Raw genomic sequence first — 25,926 nt, forward strand, 5'->3', positions numbered from 1 at the left:
TTTTCCAGCTGGGATGGTCTGTGGTCCGTCAGTGTGCAGCTTGATGATTCCGTGATGGTTACTGTTTGCCAGTCTGTATCGTTGCTCAAGGATTTTCAGCACCGCTCTGTATCCATGTGGCGCTGGAATGGAGGGTTGTTGGTCTGAGAATGCTTTCTCATATGCCAAGTCCAGAGTGTTCGTACCAATCAGTATTGACGGCTGTTGAGCTGATTGGACATCAGGAACTACCAGGGCAAGTGTGTCAACAGCTGTGGTGGAACCCAAGAAGTCGGGAGGGAAAGTGACGTTCAGCTCCACATAACCAAGGTATGGAACAGCTTGGCCATTTGCTCCTTCTATCTCCAGGAGATTTTTCAGAGGTTGTATTTCATGGTCAGAAAGATAATCATGGTGGAAGGAGTGAGAGATGGTGGTTACCTGAGACCCAGTGTCTAACAGGCAGTTGAATACAGTTCCTCCAATCGTGACCTGTGCTGTGCTTCTGGTTCCAATGAGTCCTTTAGGCAATGTGATGGAATGTCCATCCTGCTTGTAACTGGGACATGGGTCGACTGCAGCCTCCGTCTGTCCCTCCACAGAGACTGCCTCTAGTTTGACGATTTGTGATTGCTGTCCCAAGCCTGCTGTCTTTTTTCAAGTTGTTTCTTCTTTTTCAGAACCAGTGTCGGGTTCGGAGGGTTGGCGCATCCTGCTGACATGTGCCCATCCTCTCCACATTTAAAGCAGTAGCCTGCTCTAGGCCGGGAACTGGTTGCACTGCTGCAGGGTCTTGATTGTGCTGATCTGAGTTGAGGTGGTGCTGGCTTGGAGAATTGAGATTTCTGTGAGAGAAGAGCAGCCATTTGACTCTGCAGTTTCTGCATCTGTTGCTTCAGCTCATTAATAGCCTTGGTGTCTGAATGGCTACAAGCACATGTGCTCTGTGAATGAACAGCGGCACGAGACTTGGATGCAGTTAGGTGCTTCTTCATGAGATTCTCCTTGGCCAGCTGTCTACCCTCCTCAGTTCGAAGCAGTAGGAGGAGCTCTGCAAAATATGGGGGATCGCTCCTCAAGTTCTCCAACTGTAGTTGGTTTAGGATATCGCTATCCCAGCATCTTCGACAAAACTGCTTGAATAAATGTTTGTTGAAGTCTGAAGACAAGATACCACCTCTTTTCATCACAGTGTTCAATGTGAGTTGTAAGCGTTGCAAAAAAGCAGAGGGTTTCTCACCCGGGTCCTGTAACGTATTCAGGAATTGAGCAAACAACTCTTCACCATCTTGTACTAAAGCAAAAGCAGAATCCAACACTTTTAAATAGATGGATGGAATTGTGTTTGAGCCCAGCCCTTTCACAACATCTGCTGCTGGAGGTAGCAAACTTTCAAGGATGCGACGAGTGATCTGTAGAGGTGCCAAATTTGGATCTGCTAACAGCAGTTCAATGTGAGATCTCCAGGTCTCATAATCTGTTTCGTTGGCTGGTTTGGGGATCTTCCCAGAGAAAGGACGAAGTCTGAATGCAGGTACGGTGTCTGTTTTTACAACATGCTCCACCACTACTTTTTGTATTTCTGGGGGGTTCATTTCAGTCTGTGACAGTGAAAATCTTTGTGGATGTGGCAGTGACCCTTGTTGGTCAGGTGAGGGATTGCTGGTAGCTGTCTCAGGGATTGTGGAGTGTCCAGACAACGACCCCTGCTGGCCAGGCAGAGATGATGCAGGCTCCACAATTTGGACTGAGGCTCCCTCTAAGTCACTGTCTTGTTCGATTCCTTCCAGATGCTCACTAATTTGTCCCATCATTTCCCGCAGAATATCTGGAAAATCCCTGCCGCTGCGGCGTGCAAGTTGCTTGAGCTCGCCGAGGTAATCTGCAGGGGTCCTGACTCCTCCTGTGGCTGTGCATTCTGCGGCAAGCGATCTTACACAAAAAGTCAAAGCCGAGTGATTCTTTGACTGATGAGTATATGGGAAAACCGTATTAAGAGCAGTTAACGCAGAACTATCACAATATTCAACGATCAGGTTTTTGTAAAAAACACTATTTGCGTCATCCACGAAAATAACCGTTTTTATACGACCGTATTGTTTCAAATAATCAAGAATTTCCTCATCTTTCTCAGTGTTCGTGGCACCAGAAACAATGACAGAATGTGCAACATTGACCCCACTTTCCTGAATAAACTTCATTTTTTCTTGTCGCGGACCTTATCAAAACCACAGAAAATACTGAATATCAAATTACATCAAATAACACAAAAAAAGCCCACTCATTCACCCATCAGGCTCCTGGTTGGCTCGCCACGTGTAACGCTAAGTTACTTAAGGACTAGTTTATGTCAATGGATGAATTTACTGACTGACGCGCAGAAGAAATAGTTCTTTATGGAGCCCAGATGGTGTGAATGATGAGACCAAAAACTGCAATGTCTTGTACCAAAAATATATTGAAAAAATAGGGGAAAGGGGAAATGGAACAAAATAATTAATACAACACACAACGTAAATGTCCACAATTAAATAATAAATCAGTGCTGTGATTTTTCTGTGCAAGAGTCCTTTTGCTAAGAGTCCTTTTTTTTTTTGGTCCTTTTCTTTTTAAAGTTCACTTTTAAGGTATTCCTCCTTAGGGTCCAGCTTCATACAAGGGGGAAATATGTCCGTAATCCAAAGACGGCTAAGTGGGGGAAAAGAGGGGAAAACAAAGAATGGTCCTACCGGCTCGCCACTTCAATATGAAGAAGATCAATTCAAAGGGGAAAAAAAACCTGACCTGTAGGTCAGAAAAATGTCCATTAGCACATCAAGTTCGATTCAGTTTACCGGTAAAAAAATATGCTCTTCTGCAAGTCTAGGTAACAATGCAAACCATAAATCATCATCAATCCATGTACAACAGTTAAATCATTAATCATCTTGGCTACGTAGCTTAATCTATACATTCCAGTAGCGTTCGCTACAAACAATACAAAAACAACAATAAAGAAAAACAACTGTCTAACAGACAGCATAGCCGAATTCAAGGCAACACATAACAATAATCTTTCAATCGCACTTTGTTTCAAAGTAAGCCCATTAACATGCTTAAGTAAATAAAAGTGTTCAAAAACAGCGGTTTTTGAACCGGAGTTCTGCTTGCGGTGGGAGCGCTGCCGCAAAGTCATTTTTTAATCGCGAAAACGATCGGCTGGTTACTTACAACCAAAGGTTGAAAGATATTAAGGACACTTACCGCTGAGTTTAAAGTTTAAAGATGAATTGAGGGGAGAAAACGCTTTGTTTTCCAATACCGTTCTAAATGCCATAAGCTCACAGCCACAGCAGGAGTCGAACCCGGAAGTATCCCTCCACAGCCGGTTTTCAGAGTTGCCGCGACATGGAAGGAGCCAATCAGAAGAGGGACCTCAAATCAGCTGACGTGGGTCATGTGACAGGGAGTAGTTGATATGGGTTACACAAACAATTCCATCTCTCGCATTATTGCGTAAAGTTGACAGCGCGTCAGGCAAATAGGCAGGCTCCAGCCCCGGCCTGTAGCGACTGTGGAAGTCGCTACAACAGTTATTCAAATGTCACTAACCATGTAATTACACTACTGTTTAAAGTGAATACTGACCTGACTGACTTCCTGGAACTTGCGCTTTTTCAGTCTGAAAATTGGCACGTGTTGTCCTTCAAGCACAGCTTTGGCTTCCTCTCTCCAGTGTGCAAATAGCTTGCCAGAGCTACGAAGAGTAAGGCCACAGTGAGGGCATGTCATTTTCATGGACTTTCCATCAGCTGCAGTTTTATTGAACACAGAGGGTGGAGCATATGAATGTTCTAACAAAGACTCAGAAAATGGTTCAGATACCGAAGACAAAACCTTGGGGGGGGAGATGGGGCTCCTCGAAGAGTACTGCCGGAGGAATATGGGTCTCCTCGGAGAGTTCAGCGGGGAGCAGTCCTGATAATGGTGGCTGACTTGGCATTGAAGAATGCTGACAAGACAATATATGCCTTGCCATATCCCCACGCCGTATGATTGTAATCTTACAGACAGGGCGGTGAAAGTGTCCTGTTGTCCTGCAAGCCAGCCTGCACCGGCATATCATTTTATCTGTAAGAGAACAAACAAACAAACAGATGTAATTTAAATGTAGTTGTATAGAATGCAATCAATTTGTCTAACAATCAGATTGTACATGTTAACAAAAACATCCAAGCCAACCTCAATAATGAAAGCAAAATGGTATGGATCACAAAAGTTATGTCAAGAAAAGTGGTGAAAAGTAAATAAAAATATATTTTATAAAAACACTATTTTTGTTGCAGATGAATGCACTGAACTGTACAATATCAACAGCAACTTTTATGTCAACAAAGATACTGCAGAAGTGCTTAAAAAAAGTGCATATTTATAACTATAAAGTATATTTAATACAAACATACCTTTGAAAGGCAAAGCATTTTTTTATATGCACACTTAGATGCTCCTCAATCTTTGCCCTGACAGTAGGGCTGAAAGTGGGGCACAGAGGGCAGTGAAAGAGTCCTCTGCAACACGTGTTGCATTCCTGCAATTCTGGCTTTAAGCCCGAATTCCGGATTGATATGTGCATCTAAAACAGAGAGAGAAACAGATAAACACCATATATACATTTAAGTTAAGGTTTTAGCAGAAATAACAATTTACAGTTGGCATGTAATAGATTTGGGAAGAAAATTCTTGAAAAAAACCCACAAATATTTTACAAGACACTTTAATTTGTGAGACATGTTTCTATTGACATATAACAGTCAATTGAACAGGGGCTAACTAAAATCTGGGCAATAAAAAAGCTGTACAGAAAAGAATGACGAATAGAAGTATTGATAAATATATAAATCTGTTTGTGATGAAATTTACAGTGTTGACGCTAACAGTTTAGATACCTCTGTTTAAAAAGCACTGACTCGACTTTTTAGTCAAGTCGAAGTAAGAAGTACAGGGTCTAAAATATAATTTATGTACAAAATATTGAAGTAATCTTGCGTCCAAAGCACGCGTGCGGGGGGCTGATTTACAAATGTACGCATTACAAAGTACAGATACGCGTGCTAAAATGTGAGAAGTAGAAGTATAAAGAAGTATACAGTAGGCACAAAAAAGTACAGCAGTAAAGTAAAGATACCAGAAAATTCTACTTAAGTACAGTATTGAAGTATTCGTTATTTTGCATCTCTGACGCCAACAATAAATCATACTCTAATGCAAAATGTGTTTTTTGCTTCTTCTCGCCCACAGAAGCCGTTAATCCAGCTCTCTTACTTAAACCAGGCCCAGGATAAAGCATATCTGTGTGTTTCTCTGCCATGGAGCACGATGAAAAAACATTAAAATAAGGAGGAATGTTTTTGTAACGCAAAAAAAGTAAAAGAAAGACTTAACCAACCTTTGCGATCAACTTGCATGACTTCCACGGTATCCATGCGTGTTTACGGCTAGTGTGGAGGTCACGTGTTTCCGGTTAGTGTGGAGGTCACGTGTATCCGGTTACTGTGGAGCTCCACAGTGGCTGCAGCCAGGTGCTCTTGTCACTACCCGATCCGTACCGGAAACCCGATCGGTACCCCGCATGTGCGAAAGGTGTCTACTTCCGGTCGAAGCATTTTACGATAGTTACAGGTCAGAGTATCTGTTAAGATGTTAAAAATAACAAGTATCTCTTAACATGTTTCCGATAATGAAACATTTAATATAATGTAGACAAAAATAAAAAAATTAAAAGATAGTGACAGATCGGGACTCCCGATCCTTACTGCGCATGTGCAAAGTCAGACCGTACAAATCGGGTCTACCCGATCCGTACCGCGCATGTGCAGGGGTTTTCTTCTTCTTCTGTTCGTTTAATGGCAGTGTACTCCCCAGTGTACGAGGACACCGCCACCTGCTGACTGAGCGAATGAACCCTATTGTAAACTGAATTAGCGTCATTACAAACGTGTGTTAAATTTGATTTAGTGATAATCGAGTGTGTTTATGCTTGTCGGTGTGGAGAGGATTGTTGGAAAAGTGATGATAATGTCCGCTATCACTGTCAATTGCCAGTAAACACTTCATCTGGCTGCTGAATCTTCACGTGACATATTATAAAGTCTGTATTATTAACTCTGTCATTAGGCACCATTCTTCTTATTTTACGGCGCTGTTGTTCAATCGGGGAACGCTTTCTGTTGAGGAGAAAAGCAAAAATTTGTTGCGGATACGGATTATTCATTGTTTAAATGTCCTGGTAGTCGAAAAGGAGGCAGAGCTGCTGAGAAATGCTAGGAGCTAACTGGGCGCTAACCATATCATTCAAACATATTGAATGTCGCAATGTTGGCAAAGAGAGGAAGTGACGTAAGATTTGCGCATGCGGGGTACCGATCGGGTTTCCGGTACGGATCGGGTAGTGACAAGGGCAATCAGCCTGTAGAATAGGACTTCATAGGGCTTTGGAGTTGACGTCACGCCACAAAGCATTGTGGGAGCGCAGCGTCGTTTTTGGGGTCTACGAATCAAAACAAACACACTGTGTTGGAATGACGACTACAAGAAAGATGCTTAAAAGCAGCTCAAAAGAGAATGAACTGTATAGAGACCGATTGCGTCCAGAGGCGAAGCAGCGGTACTTGCAGAAAATAGCGTGCATTGGAAATGTGGACCCGTATGAAATACGGCCGTGGAGTAGAAACCCTGAAGACCAACCGCTACTGACGTAGCCTGACATATTTTCGGACCTTGTCTGTGGAATCAGCGCGTACAAGTCGTCATTCAAACAAAGGTAAGTCAGCTCGAGTACTGCGAGTGAAACGCGTTTGATTTCCCTGCAAACATTCACATTAGTGCAGCATAAATTCATTCATGAGGGGAAATTACAGTGAGAACATGTGGAGGCTGTTAGATGGATAACATAGTGAGTTCAGTGCATTGATGTGACATTGTCCTGAAGGATTGTTATTCTTTATGGTTAAAGAAATTGCACTATTCATATTTATTATAAATAATCCTAATTACACATCTTGCTTCCATGTTTGTATCCTGTGTCACTAAAAATACATTTTATTTTAGTTTTATACTTTGATCAATGACCTGCAGAATCTCCTTATTATATTAAGTGATTCATAATTGTCACTTTATGCTTTCTCCATCTCTAAAGTGATGACATCCTTGCATTACATACTTTAGGTTCATTTTCTGCAGGCAGGTTTCTGACAGAGAACAGGCAGATTTACACTATAACATGCAGCGTTCTATAGATGGACACATAAAGAAATGAAAAATTACATGTATGTGCTAACTTTCTAAACACTTTGTTACATTTATGATAAAGTAGATAAAACACATTTGTGTCGGCCTTGGCTCATAGTTCTTGTCTTTAAATGAACTTTGTCTGTGTGTGTTTCAGGTCCTGCACTCTCAAAGACTGAATGAACCAGCATCGCAGCCATGGGTCACTGTGAGCATCACAGGGAAGGTTGAAGTCGCCCACTGCAGCTGTATGGCCGGAGTCGCAGAGACCTGCAGCCATGTCGCTGCTCTTTTGTTTAATGTAGAAGCAACAATGTTGATCTGTGGCATAAGGACTGTTACAGATGAACCTGCATCTTCAGCTGCCCAAAAAAAGGCTCTTGTTCAAAACATAAACAGAACATCTGTATTGAAAGGTAAAAGGAGCTGTCCTCAAAAAAGAAAAATCCCACCTGCTACTTTGGAGGAGTTGTCACCGCTATTGGATACTGTGCTGGTACACAGTAAAGCTGTGGGTTGTGGGAATGACCCATAATGTTTTATCTAGGGGTCTAGATTTATGCCTGTAGTGCACTGCCGTGTAAATAATTTGCATTTACTGAATATATACTGACTGAGTCCCACTGTTCAAAAGTTGAATAAAGAAACAAACTAATTTTTGCCTCTTTTTTTTATTTTATTGAAACCACCTTATAGAACATCACATCAGTTACAGTGTAGAATCCATGGCATTTATCAGAATCAGAATACTTTATTCATCCCGAGGGAAATTAGGGGTTACAGCAGGCAGCACGCTAATGGCGCATGCACACTCACAAAGGAACCTTCTGACCAACTTTACACAAACATCACATTGGGCAGACATGTCAGAAAGGTAGGCTGATAGGAAAAAACAACGAAAATACACTACATGAGGTAAGAGGAGGAGAAAAAAAACTCCACTCAGACTGAGCTCCTAGTGGGAGAACAGTTTGATAACAGAAAAAACACCTCAGCACAAAAGCACATGACTATCAATACACCATAGAAACACGAGACAAGCAACAGGGGCGGGTAAAGGGTAAGAGAGAGCCGGTGTAGACAGCGCATCCGGTCCTGCAGCATCTGTGCTGGTCCAGTTGACTGCTATCTTCCCCGGTAGGGCACAAGCATCGAAGGCGTTGGAAAGGGAGGGGGGATGAGTGAGTGCTTATCAGTGTAAGTGTGTGTGTGTGCGTGTCCATAGTTTAGCTGAGACAGTGTCCTTCGGCCTATCAGGCTAAGTAAATAGTCTTCCAGCCAATCCAGGTGTCCTTGCATGGGATGGGAAGAATAGCCGTAACACAGTCGTTATCAGGGAGTGATTGTTCGGCTCCAGCCTTGGGCCTGCAGGTGGCGCCGTTATGGGGGTCCGCAATCTCAATGTTGATTTTGTAAATTTCCATGCGAGCAGCCCAGGAGAATTTTTGGCTGCCCTAACACTCCGACACTGGCCTCTCGATCTCCCGTTGGAGAACCACGATCCTCCCCATGATGGTATCAAACTTCTGTTCCATGGTGTTGCCATTCTTTTGATTCTGAGACCTCAAAGCTGCAGTGATCCGTTCCATGATGTCGTCCAACTGTCGCTCAAGGGTCTCATTTTGAGCAGGCCTCTCTCTGATGTTTCCCCCCCATACGCTCAATGTTGTTGCTTTGAGCCTTCACAGCAGCTGTAAGCATCTCCAAGGTGTTGACCATATTATGTTCGTTGTGAGAGGTCGCGCCTCATCTCATCTCTTCAATTCCAGCGGGCAGCCTTAGGGGGGTTTGAACAGCCGGTTTCGCTCTGTTATTTCTCCGATAAACCAGGGCCAAGCCAACTCCGATCAGCACGAACCCTGTTATCATGGTTCCGAATAGATAGATATCTTCAGCGTCCTCGATCGACAGTCCCGCCAGACACATGACTCTCCAGTTCTGCCACCCGTCCATCGTATATCCGGCAGGGAAAGTCCCTCCAGGGCACTCGGGCTCTCCCGAGCCCAGACTTCTCGTTGAGAAAAGGGTGTCAATAGCATTCAGAGACCAGTTAATCAAATCCATAATTCTCTTTTAGGTTTTAGAGAACGACCGTGTGAGTCTATTCCAGGGAAAGTAATGCACACGAAACAGACAAGGACATAGAGGCTAAGCAGGGAAGATAAGGGTGAGGAGGAGAGGAGAAAAGTGCGACCGCCTTCGCTGAGAGCCAAAGAAGAAAAATGATTTTATAGTTTACAAATGACAAAATGTTTACACAAAATCACGTGTTTACATGATATCACTCACTACTAACATTACTTTATTTACTGTATCTTTTGAAAAAATACAGCAATTTTAACAGCACAAGACTTAAGAGTATTTAACAGGAGCAGGTTTCATTTTTCCCTGGTTTTATTATCACACTGTTCACCAAAACGCAGCAAACCTTCACCATCTTATTCAGAAGGGTCACCTCTTCACCCTCACATGGAAGAAGTAATCTGATTGGCATGGTGGTATGTTTGAAGCAGGTCCCTTGTGTAGCACTGGAACCCAGTCACGATGTGATTCATCCATTTAATAGGCTGGTTTGCTGCAATAATGCCAAATAATTAGCAACTCTATAAATAGAAGGTAGTTCTGCAAAATCACTCAGTAGAATGTTTGTTGTAATTTGCTATGAGCTCAGAGCGCATAGAACAGGGGTGCTCAATACGTCGATCGCGATCGACCAGCCGATCGCAAAGGTAGTATTGGTAGATCGCATGGCATTAAAAAAATAGATGCCAGCCTATCATCCATCCCGTCACTTGATTGATACAGGGAAGCCAGTCAGATGACATCGGATTTTTTTCTGACGCTTAGGTCGCTGCGCATGTGCAAACAGCGGCGCGAAGTGTAGTAAAACTGACAAGCTAGTCAGCGAGTTAACTCCAATTTTTAGCTCTCGGTTTTTTCTAAACCTAAGAAAGGGTTAAAAATGAGTGAGGGAGCTGGACCAAGTAAGAAGACAAAAACGTATCACTTTCATACGGAATGGGAGGAAGACTTTTTTTTCACGATGTCATTTTCGAAGTGCGTTTGCCTCATCTGCCAGGCTGCCATCGCAATGCCAAAGAAGGGAAATGTGGAGCGGCATTTTCGAACTGTTCACGGAAAATACGACACTACATTCCCGCCGAAAAGCGAGCTAAGAAAGAAAAAGGTGAAGGAACTAAAATCCCAGTTGTCCGGACAGCAGTCATTTTTCACACAACAAACTTCAAAAGCGAAAGCCGCCACCGAAGCATCGTTCTGGGTGAGTCACATCATCATTAAAAACAAGAAGTCTTTTCAAGATGGAGAGATGGTAAAAGAGGCATTCGTTGAAGCAGCTGACTCATTGTTCCGAGACTTTAAAAATAAGGCAGAAATAACATCTTCGATCAAAGCTCTCCAGCTGTGAAGAAGTACAGTTACACGGCGCTGTGAAGCCATGGCGGAGGATTTAACCCAGCAACTTTGGAAGGACATCGGAGATTGCCAGTGTTTCTCACTGCAGTTGGACGAATCTACGGACGTGAGTGACACAGTTGCAACGAAGATCGCCTGTTCTATTCGCGCCAGATCTCTTCAAAGACGGTTATTTCGTGCACATCTGGAGAAGGCTGACTGCGACCACTCTGAGTTGTTGCTACACACTGACGTGAGGTGGCTTAGTCGAGGGAAATTCCTGCAAAGATTTCGAGAGCTCTGTCCGGAGATTAAGGAGTTTTTCCGTGTAGCTGGACAAGCAGAATACATGCAACTTAATGACGGTCAGTGGCTGTTAGACTTGGCATTTTTAACCGATCTGACAAACATGTTGAATGACCTTAATCTACAGCTGCAAGGAAAAGACAAAACAGTGATCAACATGATCAGCTCAGTTAATGCTTTCAAACGAAAGATGCAACATCTCTCTTTAAAGCTGCAGCGCCATGATTTGATAAACTTTCAAAACCTGGCGTCAGAGCTGGAGATGCAGGGGATGGCCTGTTTGCAACTTGACAGTGCACGCTACACAGAGCAGATTGACAATTGTCTGTCAGAGTTTGACAAACGCTTTCAAGACTTTTCTTTCAAGCCAGTCGCTACCTTCATGTGCTATCCTTTTCGGGAAGATGCTGATGTCGATTCACTCGCATCAAAAATTGCAAAACTATTTCACCTGAACTCTTCTGGAGTGGAAGATGAGATTTTGACACTACAAGCCGACATTGAGCTGAAGTCCAGAGATCATGGACAGTTCTGGAACTTACTCACAGAAGTAAAGTACCCCAACATGAGGAAATGTGCTGCCTCTTTGACTGCATTATTCGGCTCCACTTATTTATGTGAGTCATCATTTTCCCACATGAACATCATTAAGTCCAAGTACCGTTCCACCATGACTGATGAACATTTGGAAGTGTGTTTGAGGCTGGCCGTCAGCAGCTACTGTCCGGACTATGCATCCCTGGCTGATTCAATTCAGTGCAAGTCATCAGAGTAAACTCAGGTAATGACAAAAAATTTACATTGTTAATTGTGTTGTGAAATATTGGATATTGCGGTTATGCATGTATATACATTGTAGATATAAAGAATCCTCAATATATTTATAAATAAGTATATGTTTTGGATTTTTGTAGTGGGTAGATCATGTTGACTTGGTCATTTTGTAAGTAGCTCACATGCGGAAAAAGTGTGAGCACCCCTGGCATAGAAAATAAAACTAATAGGCTATAAAGATTATATGAACATATTTAGAACTTACCGGAATGAAAATGTCTGGAGCACCAACAGATATTTGGAGATGGAAGAGAACTGCACGTCAGCTCGTCTCACAGCTGCTCTCCAGGCTAGACACCTTCATTTGGTAACATCGATACACGAGCTGCCTCGTGTTGCTTCCAGGTTGGGAAAGAATGAAAAGATAAACCATTTTCAAGCTTATTCTCTTGCCGGTTGTGTGATCGAACATTGCAGCCGACCACACAGCAAATACGAACCATGGCTGTTGTGTGTGACTTCGCTCCCTTTTCACTTGCGCTAGACTCCAAAATGGCGGATCGGGCCAAAATCCTTTCCACGCCCACCCACATGACATCACGCTCCAAAGCCCTATAGGATGATCTCCAGATGCACCTGTATTTTATTTTCTTCCAGCGCAAATACAGACGTCCGATTCTTCACCTGGAAGTAAAAGTCTCCAAAAGGTCGCTACCATAAAAATCTGTGAAATCGGCGAAGTGTGTTCACAGTTTACAGAGTGAGAGACTGTTTGCAGAAAAACACCAACTAATCATTGGCTCAGCATGCTGAGAGAAGCTGAGCGCTCGCTTGCTTGTTCAATTATTTCCATCTCGCTTTGACTGCAGCTGTAACCTGACGTATTCCAGCAGGATTTGTAAAAAGAGTTTTGATATATATATTATTTATAGATATAGATCACAGCCAATCACAGCCGCAGCGTCACGTCCCGTGACTTGTTACGTACAGCACAAGTGCCAAGCCAACATGTGTATTTGTTTGGGAAGCAGCCAGCCACCGTACCGCTCGCTCGGGTAATGGAGAAAATGAGTGTGCCGACTAGAAAAATCAACCGAGCGTGACCGAAGAGAAAACAGATGATGGTTCCAATGCCGGAGAGATTGTCGAATGGAAGAGCCATAGAAGTTCTGTAGTGTGAAGGTATTTCGGCTATTTCAAGTCTGACAAAAACAGAGTAGCGTGCACTGTAAATTGTGCCGAAAGCAAGTCTGGAAATACAATAAACTGGTGCATGCTCAGGCTACGTCCACACGTACCCGGGTATTTTTGAAAACGCAGATTTTTCTATGCGTTTGCACCTTTCGTCCACACGTAAACGGCGTTTTTGGTCACTGAAAACAAAGATTTTTGAAAACTCCATTTTTGCATTTACGTGTGGACTAGAAAAGCGGAGAAAACGCAGCGTCAAAGGTGTGCGCATTTTTTGACGTCACACTGTGCGCCACGTTATTGTTCTGGTGAAATGAATTTCTACAATACTGTTAATTGTACTCTCTGCAGTGTTTAAATGCTTACATATACACACAGTTACCGTCCCTCCACACATACGACTCGGTTCTGCTTCTATGCCCCAGCTTTGTTTACTTTTTCCCACCGAGGCTTCTAGACTTCTGATTGGCCAACATTTCTGCACGGTTAGGAATCTAGCTCCACCTGCTGCTTTGGCATGTTCATAGCAGCGTTTTCCTTCATTTCTGCCTTTATGTGTGGACGGGATTATTTTTTAAAACGAAAACGGAAAATCTCAGTTTTCTTTTTTTTTTTTTTTTTTTTTTTCTTAAGTGACATCAGAAACAGCAGCATGTGACATCACGTGATGGCGGAGCTTCAGTTCATCCTTTGTCATCTTTTTTTTATTTTTTATTTATTTTTTTATAGGACAGGGGGAAAGAATGAAAGAAAGAGGGGGAGAGAAAGAAAGAAAACCAAAGGGGAGAAGAGATGGTGAGAGGGGGGGGAAGAGAGAAAAAAAAACAAACAACAAAAAAAACTCCTGGGTCACCTGTATGGAGAAAAACAAACAAACAGAGGAGACAGCAAACAACAAAGAGCAACATAATAATAGAAAAAAAAAGCACCATCACAATAAACTAGCTAGTCATAGATATCAATAGTTACTAAATAATAGACGATATTGTTCAGCACGCAAGATAGACAGCGCACAGTGTGCTTTGAGGCAGCAGCCAAGAAAGCTTTAGTCCGCGTCTGTGAATACCCATGTGTACACCTGTGTGCATACCTGTGTGGATCAGCATGCTTGCATTCCAAAGGTTTCTCCTTGTAATGATCTGCTAGGGAGTGTGGGGAGCCACAGCCCTGTCCTTTATGGTATCAAGCGGGTATGGAGGAGATCAAAACTCCAGACATCCAGAGGCCCCCAGAACACAAGAGACCAAGGAAGACCCACAGAGGGGCCGCTGCGCCACTGTCCCAGTAAGAGCTAAGGAGAGTCCCAGATGAGGGCTCATTCAGCAGCCGCGGAGCAGAAGCCAGGGGGAGTTGCAGTGATGCGCCCGTGGGCTCCGCCGGCAGCCAGCTGTGCCTGAGTGACCGAGCCCCAGGCCGAGAGGCCGGGGGCACGCCACCTCCGAAATGGCCCGAGCGAGCCCCAATAAGCGGCCGCCAAGGAGTGAGCTGGTGTGTACCCGGACGCCCACCCCCAGATACAAAGAACCACCAACGCACCGACACCTGAGGGAGTCCGCCACCGGCAGGGGAAGTGGTGGTGGGTGGAGATAGGCCTCCAAACCTTGGAAGGCCCGAGATGTCCCCAGAGAGGTGGCGTCTGATACCCAACCTGACATATAAATACAAACATACAGGCACACACAGACACAAACATCCATTCCCACCCTCATGCTCTCATGTGCACTTCACACTCAACCGACGTGGAGACAAATATAAAGAGACACTGTATACGCGATCACACTCCCCAAGCGTACTCTACAAACCGGGTCTAGGTACCCCTGCCCCTGGAGGGGGGAACTGCACCCAGACCCAGGTGGTGTTACCCTTTTCCCTGCGATGTGAAAGGGGCAGACCGCCCCGACTCCGCAGCAGCAAGGAGGCCCCACACCCCAGACCGCAGCCGGACGGCCAACTCCTCCTAGCCCCCCCGCTCCAGCAGGCCGCAGAGAACGGGGGTGAGAGAAGACTCCAAACCTCCCTCCACCCGCTCATAGTAGTGTTGACGCATGTGTGTTCTAAGGTGCAATTAAAACCCAGGAGGGCATAGAGCTACCTGCCAGAGAGCAGCAGGTAAGCGCATAGTCCCTCCTGTTAGCCCTCAATGTCTACATGTATTTAAAATTGAGAGGTGGGCAACGATGCCAGGGGTGAGGTGTACACCCTGATGGTAACTTGGACTCCGTGTATTGTGCCCACCCCCAAGATCCTATATGTATGTGTAATGAGGGTGTGAGTAATGTGAATGTCTAAGTTGTGGGATAAAATTGAGGCAGAGGCAGCCAGAAGGGGACGGGGGGGGGGGGGGGGGGGGGGTAGCCTCCTCTGCATCCTGGTGACATACCCCTACTCCAAGGCCCTGCATGTGTGGGTGGTTGTGGTGGAGCGGGAGGAGGGAGGCAGCTGGAGATGGGGAGGGAAGGAAGGGAGGGGCAGTGACCCCTCCCTGGGGCCAGCTCCCCCGCTGACCCCAGTAGGCACTCCCACACTCCGCGACCCGCCAGGGAAAAGGGGGCCCAGGCCCATCCAGACCGGGGCCCAGTGCAGCAGCGCCCCCCGGCCCCACAGAGCCCGGGACAGTCCACCCAACCCCACCACAGAGAAAACTGCACCCACCCCACCATCCACTCATCATCCAGACTACATGAGACAATAGACGCCCAGGCTGAGATCTTCCTCCACCTCTCCTGTATCTCCCCCTCCTGCAGAGAGTTCCTGAGGGGAGGAAAGCTCCTGCAAGGTGTAACAATCTCCCCCACCGGTTGAAGAGCCCCACAGGCGACTCGACACACCGGCGGCACCCTGCGCCAGGGATGGGCTCCCATGCACCCACCCGCCCACAACCCCGGCAACACACAAACCAGGACCCAAGGCCCCGAGGCCCAGCCAGGGCCCCGGCCCAGAGATGGAGCGCCCCCAGACCCTCACGCCCATCCCGGACCCACCCAGGGGCAGACAGGCTACCAGGTCAGTAACCCACGTCCATCATCACAGACCCTCCCCTAGCCCCGCTGCACGCAGCCACGAGGAAATGGTCAGAAAAGAGCCCCCAACCGGACATGACCGCTACCCCAGGTTGAGCCCCCCAAGGAAGATGCCTCCGGGGAACCCCCCGACGCCCTAAGTCTGTCCCTGCCCCCACACCAATCACAACATTGAAGGCGGGACCAAACTATGACCCCCCCACCCCCACTAGGTGATGGAGCCGATCAAAGGAGCCCAGAGCAATTGATCTGATGTGGTGGCCGAGGCTGTATCAAAACTAATGTAATCTAATAGATAATTTCTATATTGGTTAGAATTAAGATTGTTTTTATTTTTCCAGTTCATGAGGACAGTTTTCTTGGCTATGCATAGGGCAGTGAAAACCATATGGGCTATATTGTTTTCTGAAGTGACATTATCTAAGCTGCCCAACAAACACACTAAGGGGGAAGTTGGAATGTTACATTTCAGACACTTTGATAAGTCTTCACATATCTCGTGCCAAAACTTCTGCACTGGTGGACAGAACCAAAGAGCGTGAATGTCATTGTCTGGTGTATTGTTTTGACAGTGTGAGCAGTTGTTGGAAGATGTAAAGCCCATCTTGAACATCCGATGACCTGTATAGTGTACTCTATGTAGTATTTTGTATTGTATTAATTGCAGACTGGGATTTTTAATCAATTTAAAAGTTTTTAAGCATACCTGAGACCAGAAGTTTTGGTCTAAACTGACTAATAAAGCTGCTTCCCACTTTGCAATAGGAAGGGATATTGATTCATCTAATTTAGAAAGTGTTCTATATATTTTAGATAATAATTTGGGGGATTTAAGAGTAAGGAAATGTGCCACACTTGGTGGTGTTTGTAATTCAACTTCACTGAGTTTAAATTTCTTTTTTATAATGGATTTAATTTGTTGATATTCTAAAAAAAATTTCTTGTTGATCCCATATTGTGCAACTAGTCTGTCAAATGGGATCAATTCTGTTCCCTCCAATATATGTTCTAAGTATTTAATTCCTTTACAACTCCATTCTGGGAAGTTAATCATATTATTGTTTTGTAATATGTCAGGGTTATACCAGATAGGAGTACGTTTGCATGGGATTAGTGAAGACTCCGATATTTTTAGAAACTCCCACCATGCTGTCAGAGAGGAGCTGATGTTGATACTTTTAAAGCATTCATGTCTTTTGATGTTTGAGCTAATAAATGGTAGGTCTGAAATCTCTAGATCCTTGCATAGTGCCTGTTCAACATCTAGCCAGGGCTCATCTAGGAAGGTATGTTTTGACCATTCTGAGATGAACTGAAGCCTGTTGGCTAAGAAGTATTGGTGAAAATTAGGCAGATCTAATCCTCCTCTATCCTTGGTTCTTTGTAGCGTTTTTAAGCTGATACGCGAGGGTTTATCTTTCCAAAGGAATTTGGAAATATATGAATCCAGAGATCTGAACCAATCTTGTGATGGTTTGTTAGGGATCATCAAAAATAAGTAATTTATTTTTGGCAAGATCATCATTTTTATAGTGGCGACCCTTCCCATGAGTGATATGGGTAAAGATTTCCATCTAGTCAGATCGCCTTCTACTTTCTTTAGAAGTGGGATGTGATTTAATTTAGTTAAGTCTGAAAGCTTAGGAGAAACATTAATACCTAAATATTTAATATTTCCTGATTGCAGTGGGGCAGAGGAAGAATTATGGAAGGAGCAGTTAATGGGGAGAACTGTAGATTTTGGCCAGTTAATTGAATAATCTGAAACTCTTGAAAACCAGTTTATTAGAGTAATTACCTCAGAGAGGTTGGTTTGTGTGTTTTGCAGAAAAAGCAACACATCATCCGCATAGAGACTGATTTTATGTTCTATGTTCTTACATTTTATGCCCTTAATTGTTGTAGCCTGTCTAAATGCTGCTGCTAGAGGTTCGATAAAAATTGCAAAAAGTGAAGGGGAGAGTGGGCATCCCTGCCTGGTGCCCCTCAGGAGACAGAAGCTGGAGGATGTCTGGTCATTTGTTCTGATACGAGCTGTTGGGGAATTGTATAATATTCTTATCCAGTTTATAAAAGAGTTTCCGAAACCAAATTTGTGTAAAGTTGCGAATAAAAATTTCCAGTTAACTCTGTCAAATGCTTTTTCTGCATCTAGAGATAATATTATGGTTTCAATGTTTTTATTGTATGAGTAGTCTATTAAATTAAGTAATCTATGAGTGTTTGTTGAGGAGTGCCGACCTTTTATGAAACCAGTTTGGTCAGGGTGAATTAAGAGGGGGGTTATTTTCTCTAATCTCTTTGAGAGAGCTTTGCAGATTATTTTAAGGTCTACATTTAAAAGAGAAATTGGACGATAGCTTGAGGGAAATAAAGGGTCTTTGCCTGGTTTTAGCAGGAGACTAATGTTGGCAGAGTTCATATTTGGTGGTAGTCTGCCATTTTCCTCGATTTCCTGCAACATTCCGTGGAATACTGGTGCCAGAATTGTCCAGAATTCTTTGTAGAATTCTGCAGGGAAGCCGTCTGGACCTGGAGCCTTATTATTGGGCATTCTTATCAGGGCTTCCTGGAATTCACTTGGCGTCAGTGGCGAATCCAGTTCCATTGCTTGACTGTCTAGTAATTTTGGGAGATTTACATTGTCAAGAAACCGATCAATTTCATTTTTAGATGGGTTTATTTGTGGTAAGTATAAAGTTTCATAGAAATCCCTAAAAATGTTGTTTATTCTTCCAGGGTCATATATTGTGTTCCCCGATAAATCTTTAGCAGCACATATAGTTGTTTTTTCTTTATTTATTTTTAACTGGTTAGCTAGAAATCGACCTGATTTGTTACTGTGTTCAAAATTCTGCAAGCGAAGTCTTTGTATAAGGAATTGTGTTTTTTTATTAATAGTTTCATTTAATTCTAGTTTTGTCTTGCATATTTTGTTCAATGTTTCCTGATCTTGGTTGCACGCGTAGGCTTCTTCTAGTGATTTGATGGTTTTTTCTAATTCCTGAATGTTTTTGTTTTCTTCTTTCTTTTTGTGTGATGAGAAAGAAATTATTTTACCTCTCATCACAGCTTTTCCTGCTTCCCATAGAACAGACGCAGATATTCCGGGGGTGTCATTAAAGTCTAAGTATGAAGTCCATTCCTTTTTAAAATATTTAATAAAGTCTTCATCTTTAAGCAGTGATGTATTAAATCTCCAGTTTAGAAATTATTTTACCTCTCATCACAGCTTTTCCTGCTTCCCATAGAACAGACGCAGATATTCCGGGGGTGTCATTAAAGTCTAAGTATGAAGTCCATTCCTTTTTAAAATATTTAATAAAGTCTTCATCTTTAAGCAGTGATGTATTAAATCTCCAGTTTTTACTTGGCGTAGTATTATTCTTGTGCATTAGTTTTAAAGATACAGGAGCATGATCACTGATAGCTATAGGATGAATCTCAGTGTCTGAAATGTCACTCAGCAGTGAGCTGCTGACCAAAAAATAATCCAGACGAGAGTAAGAGTGATGAACATGCGAGAAAAAAGTATATTCCTTACTGTTGGGGTGAAGGGAGCGCCATGCATCGCGAAGGCCAAAGTCGCTCATATACTGTTTGATTATATTTGTGGATTGCCAATTGCGCTGAGTTCCTGTTGTGTTGAGCCTATCCATTTCTTCATTTAGTCCAAGGTTGAGGTCACCGCCAAGAATGAGTGCGCAATCGAGGTGTTCATAGAGTGCACTAAAAAATCCGTGGAAGAATGAGGGTTCATCAACATTTGGACCATATATACTTACAATACATAGTTTTTTGTTCAATATTGATAGTTTAATAATTAGAAATCTACCCTCTGGATCTATAACTGTATCGAGTACTGTAAAATTAACATTTTTATGTATTAAAATTGCTACTCCCCGTTGTCTAGAATTATAACAGGCTGCAAACACGTTAGGAAACTCAGGTGTTTTAAGCTCGTTTAAACCTGTGACAGGTCTGTGAGTTTCTTGTAATAAAACAACATCTGCCTGTAGTTTTTTAAGCTGGTTAAATATCTTTAACCTCTTTCCTCTGGTGCCAGCTCCATTTACATTCCATGTGTTATGACTGTGACCGTAATTGTGTGTGGATTTGAGTGTCCAGGTGCTCCTCCAGGATTGGTGCATCCAGGGTGGATGGCTCACACCGATTGGCTGAGGACTGGGAGGCAGCGGATAAGAAGAGACCGCCAGGGACTGCCCAGTCATTCATCCTCGGCCCAACCCAGCCGGCAGACCGGTCACTGTGTCAAACTCTTATGTAATGTAAGAGCATGTAAGGGTGGACCGCCTTTTTGGTTGATCAGTTTTCTCCTGTTTTTGTTAGGTAGGGAGGAAAGTGATTGTCGTTTTGTTTAGTTCCTTTGAGTAGGTAAGTTTCGTTTATTCCTGAGATAGGCTACTTTTGTTTGTTGTTTTGGCCTTGGGTTCACCCTGAAGTTATGATATGCTCCCTTCCTTTGTTTAACTGCACTTATTGTAAATAAATCACTGTCACTAAAAATTAAGTGTGTGACGTGCTGCTTGGGGTTGGACGGGGATGGATCACCCTTTATGTTGTGGTCTGGCTGCGCCTAGACGGGCCATAACATAATTGGGGGCTCGTCCGGGAATGCCTCAGAATGCCCATAATTGTGTGTGTATGTCTAATGATGTACGCTGGGTGTTTCGTTTAGATAGGTGGAGAGAGTGTGGAAACATCCCTTGTTTGCAAATAGAAAGAGAGGGAGAGGGAAAAAAAGTGTGGTGAGAGGCTCCATAAGTCTGACTATGTGTGAATATTCACTAATATGAACAAGCGTGGCTTGCTTATGTGTCCTGCAAGTCTGTGCGTGCTGTGAGGCTGTTGTGAATGTGCTGGCGTTGAGCGGATGTGTTTGCGTGATCGTGGTGTGAAAATATGGAGAAATAGAGGGTGTTTGTTTGTAGGTGAGTGGGGAAGTAGGTGATCACAGCAGTGAAAGACAAGAAAAAGAAAGAAACCACATGAACTGTGAGCAACAACAAAAAAAAAAGAAACGAAACGGAAACATTCCAATTAAAGTAATGACGGAGGGTGACGGTGTTATATCTGCTATGATATCATATTGATATTACTAGGTTAAACAAATGTTAAAGGAAAAAGTGTGAGTGAATAAGAAAAGAGTGTAGCGGTTTCTTATCTGGAGTGCAGTCAGTATAACCACGGTGTGGTGCCGGGGTCGCAGTACAGCTGTCCGTCCACAGCGATGACAGCACGGGAGCCTTTCTGGATAAAGCTACGTCGAACTGGGAACAGGACCTTGCGTCGTTCCAGGATCTCTTTGGGGAACTGGTCGTTCACGCTGAAGTCCGTTCCTTTCAGCTCTCTGCCGCGACTCTTCACCTGTTCCTTTTGCTTGAATTGCCCGAATTTGGCCACGATAGGCCGTGGTCTCCCAGTCCGCGACCGAACGCCCCCCAAGCGATGTACTCTATCGAAGTCGATGTTCTTTACGGTGTCCTCCGGCAGCTTCAGGTGGATTTTGATGAAGCTTTTCACCGTTGCCTCCGCGTCCTCTCCGGTAGATTCTGGAATACCAGAAAACACAAGATTATCTCTCATGCTACGGGCTTGTAGATCGATAACGGACTCTTTTATTTTTTTATTTTCAATGTTTAGCTGGGTCACGTTATCGGTGAGAGATTTGACCGACTCCCGTAGCGTGGCATTTTCAGCGGCAAGCGTTTCCACCTGCTGCTGGCTGAATTCCAGGGATTCTCTCAGAGATTTAAATTCCCGGTGTAAAATCTCCACCAGGGCCAGCCTCGCATCGAAACTGGACAATCGCTTGTCGATTGACTCCAGGATGTCTGCGATGTCTTTGCCGGCAGGCGATGTTGTACCGGGGGATTCTGCCGGGCGACATCTCTTCGATGACGGCGTCTCAATTTTGGTCGGGGAGGATGTACTCTGGGCCTTCCTCATTACTAAATCTTGAAAACAGCGGTCGATGTAATCTTGGAGAGCGTCTAAACTCTCCCCGTTGTCCTCCAGGGTGTTAGAGATGACAGAACAGATGTTGTTAGTTATATGACAATCGATTAGTATATTTGGTAATATTGAAGCTTGAAAAACCTTTGTTAAAGTCTAAGCTACCATTTGCTTTTGCTTTTTTTTAAATTCCGCCAACTCTCCGGCGTCTGACGTCACCTACAACATGGGTCGCTTACCTTACTCGTCACTTCCGTCACTTACCTCCTCTCCCTCGTTTTTTTTGAAAATCTCCGTTTTCAAAAACACCCGTGTACGTGTTGACGTAGCCTCAGTCTCTGACTGGAAGCGCTAATTCGTCATTCGGCTTTTGTCAGACTAAAGTAACTGTTAAAACTGTTTGAAAAGCTAAGCTATACAACAAGGAGAGATTGAGAATTTCCTTTTAGCTCTCAGTTTATTTGATATTGACAAAAGTTAGTCAATTTTGTCTGTTCTTCTGTAAAACAAACTAAGATTTATTTTTAGAATTAATATTTTGTTTCTAAGTGGAATTGACAGTTTAGTAGTCTGTTTCGTTTGTTCTATTTTGAAACTTAAATGCTTTAGCGGCTGCCTTTTGTGTAGTTTGCAATATTTGCCTTTATTTATCTGAGAAAGTCTCATGTTCCTTAAGTACATCTACCCTGTTGAACTTATTGTGGGAAATAAATATTTAAATCAAAACAAGCTGCTGATTATTTCACATTTTACTTGTGAGCAAAGGCACATTTAAAACACTTAAACCCCCGGAGAGCAGCCATTTGGCTTTTCTACCTTTAAAACCCGGAGAGCAGCCAAATGGCTTTTAGCTAGGCTTTAGCTTCAGCCAAGTGGAAGCTAAATTGGCTAGTCATCCATATGTATATTAGGTTGTTACCTGGGAATTCTGGAGGGAGGGGAGTGGGTGTGTGTGAATGAGGGGGTGGGGGAGCTGCTAAAAGCTGTGAACTTCCTTTTGTGTTTCATCGTCCTTTGTTGCTGAGATTTATTGATAAAAACAGTACAAAAAACCAACCATTTGTACACATATTTACAAATAATAATAAAAAGTGAGTGAGTACATTTCAACATTTTCAGCAATCACTCACAATCTTGGCACTGCCATGGTATCTGTAGTCTGCATTTACCACATGTGTATCTGTTGCAGTGAACACATCGCACAGTGGCATGATTGTTCTTGCATTTGTGTTTGACCTGACATATGACTCTTTTTCCAGGGCTAGGTGTGGAGGGTTGTGTCCAAAGCAACTGTTCTTTTCTTGCCTTCTTCGCAGCTACATGAGAGTGAGCCAACTCTCTTGCAAGCTCCACCAGGAAGTCCACCCGTCTTTCCTTCATCCCGGTGCATGCTTGATACAGCACATGTGCATTCAGTGCTGCCATGTCAATCATGTTATAAAACACGGCAACTGGCAACAACCTAATATACATATGGATGACTAGCCAATTTAGCTTCCACTTGGCTGAAGCTAAAGCCTAGCTAAAAGCCATTTGGCTGCTCTCCGGGTTTTAAAGGTAGAAAGGTAGAAGCCTGGGACTCCAATTAAATCTTACAAATATAGTTATTTGGCTTATATCGTGATATATATCGTTATTGCCTAAAATGAAAAAAACATATCGTGATGTGAAAAAATCTCATATCGCCCAGCTCTAACTTCAACTGTGAGAGACAGAATGTGAAAAAAAAAATCCATGAATTCACATGGTAGGATTTGTAAAGAATTTATTCGTAAATCAGGGTGGAAAGTATTTGGTCAATAACAAAACTACAACTCAATACTTTGTAACATAACCTTTGTTGGCAATAACAGAGGTCAAACGTTTACTATAGGTCTTTACCAGGTTTGCACACACAGTAGCTGGTATTTTGGCCCATTCCTCCATGCAGATCTTCTCGAGAGCAGTGATGTTTTGGGGCTGTCGCCGAGCAACACGGACTTTCAACTCCCGCCACAGATTTTCTATGGGGTTGAGGTCTGGAGACTGGCTAGGCCACTCCAGGACTTTCAAATGCTTCTTACGGAGCCACTCCTTTGTTGCCCGGGCGGTGTGTTTTGGATCATTGTCATGTTGGAAGACCCAGCCTTGTTTCATCTTCAAAGTTCTCACTGATGGAAGGAGGTTTTGGCTCAAAATCTCACGATACATGGCCCCATTCATTCTGTCCTTAACACGGATCAGTCGTCCTGTCCCCTTGGCAGAAAAACAGCCCCATAGCATGATGTTTCCACTCCCATGCTTCACAGTAGGTATGGTGTTCTTGGGATGCAACTCAGTATTCTTTGTCCTCCAAACACGACGAGTTGAGTTTATACCAAAAAGTTCTACTTTGGTTCCATCTGACCACATGACATTCTCCCAATCCTCTGCTGTATCATCCATGTGCTCTCTGGCAAACTTCAGACAGGCCTGGACATGCACTGGCTTCAGCAGCGGAACACGTCTGGCACTGCGGGATTTGATTCCCTGCCGTTGTAGTGTGTTACTGATGGTGACCTTTGTTACTTTGGTCCCAGCTCTCTGCAGGTCATTCACCAGGTCCCCCCGTGTGGTTCTGGGATCTTTGCTCACCGTTCTCATGATCATTTTGACCCCACGGGATGAGATCTTGCGTGGAGCCCCAGATCGTGGGAGATTATCAGTGGTCTTGTATGTCTTCCATTTTCTGATGATTGCTCCCACAGTTGATTTTTTCACACCAAGCTGCTTGCCTATTGTAGATTCACTCTTCCCAGTCTGGTGCAGGTCTACAATACTTTTCCTGGTGTCCTTCGAAAGCTCTTTGGTCTTGGCCATGGCGGAGTTTGGAGTCTGACTGTTTGAGGCTGTGGACAGGTGTCTTTTATACAGATGATGAGTTCAAACAGGTGCCATTCATACAGGTAACGAGTGGGGGACAGAAAAGCGTCTTACAGAAGACGTTACAGGTCTGTGAGAGCCAGAGATTTTCCATGTTTGAGGTGACCAAATACTTATTTTCCACCCTGATTTACGAATAAATTCTTTACAAATCCTACCATGTGAATTCATGGATTTATTTTTCACATTCTGTCTCTCACAGTTGAAGTGTACCTCTGGTGAAAATTACTGACCTCTGCCATCATTTTAAGTGGGGGAACTTGCACAATCGGTGGCTGACTAAATACTTTTTTGCCCCACTGTATTTGTGTACATGACAGCATTGCTGTCCAGCATTGTGTTTATCAAATCTCTTTTTACAAATCCTGCTGTGTGTGTGTCCCCCAGGTGATTAACAGGAGGAGAAGAGTCTGGTGGTGCAACGGAGGAACAATTTCATCCATTTGGACTCAGCTCAGCCACTACAGAGGAAACAATCAATGACTTCAACACAAAAGGTGAGAAAAATATCACAGTTACAATTAGGGATGCACCGATACCGATACTGGTATCGGGTATCGGGCCGATACTGTAAAATGTGTGTGTACTCATACTCGTAAAAGTTAAGCGATACCATGAACCGATAATAATGTAGCCCGGATGGGAATTTGGGAGTAGATACTCATAATTCCCATGGACTTAAACGCCACGGTAACATAAGATGTTCACAGTTGATGTTATGTGATGTAACTGTACCCAGAATGTAATTTGCCCTGTAATATGTCACAAGGTAAATACAGGTAATTAGAGCAATCAAACATTTATGTTAATCATAAAGTATTATTTTATGGTATGTAACTCAGAATGGAGTTTAAATATTGTTCAGAGTTCTAATTTCTTGTAACAGAAGTTACAAGAAAATACAAAGATCATATTTTATAAGCACACATTGAAACAACAATATCATCAGTTGAACTTGAAATTTCTTATGCGTAAAAGATTTTCTCTGCTGATCAATATTTCTTCAATAATGTCATTTTCATTACAACTCTCATTGTAGCACATCATTGTAATGTGATACTGCCACCAGAAGGTGGTGGAAACACACCAACAATGTGTT

The 25,926-nt window shown here is 43.5% G+C and overlaps 1 protein-coding gene and 1 long non-coding RNA gene across 5 annotated transcripts in view; one reads left to right on the plus strand and one right to left on the minus strand.

The window, feature by feature from the left end:
* Positions 1-25,926, plus strand: part of LOC145419392 (uncharacterized) — a 41,642-nt gene that overhangs the window by 12,383 nt on the left and 3,333 nt on the right. The window contains exons 2-5 of one of the 4 annotated variants that reach the window (XM_080299143.1): positions 19,042-19,080; positions 19,202-19,240; positions 20,072-20,239; positions 25,215-25,324. In XM_080299143.1, the coding sequence (XP_080155269.1) occupies positions 25,307-25,324 (18 nt within the window). In that variant the 5' untranslated portion in view covers positions 19,042-19,080; positions 19,202-19,240; positions 20,072-20,239; positions 25,215-25,306. The remainder of the gene's footprint in view (positions 1-19,041; positions 19,081-19,201; positions 19,241-20,071; positions 20,240-25,214; positions 25,325-25,926) is intronic. The other 3 variants (XM_080299144.1, XM_080299145.1, XM_080299142.1) reach the window with 3 other exon arrangements.
* On the minus strand, positions 2,420-4,735 carry LOC145425839 (uncharacterized). Its single transcript, XR_013906600.1, has 2 exons — positions 3,223-4,735; positions 2,420-2,763 (listed from the first exon to the last, which is right to left on the minus strand). It is a non-coding gene; the product is annotated as an uncharacterized LOC145425839 (long non-coding RNA).

This window comes from Astatotilapia calliptera, chromosome 3 (genome assembly GCF_964374335.1).
Source record: "Astatotilapia calliptera chromosome 3, fAstCal68.1, whole genome shotgun sequence".
Lineage (NCBI taxonomy): Eukaryota > Metazoa > Chordata > Actinopteri > Cichliformes > Cichlidae > Astatotilapia > Astatotilapia calliptera.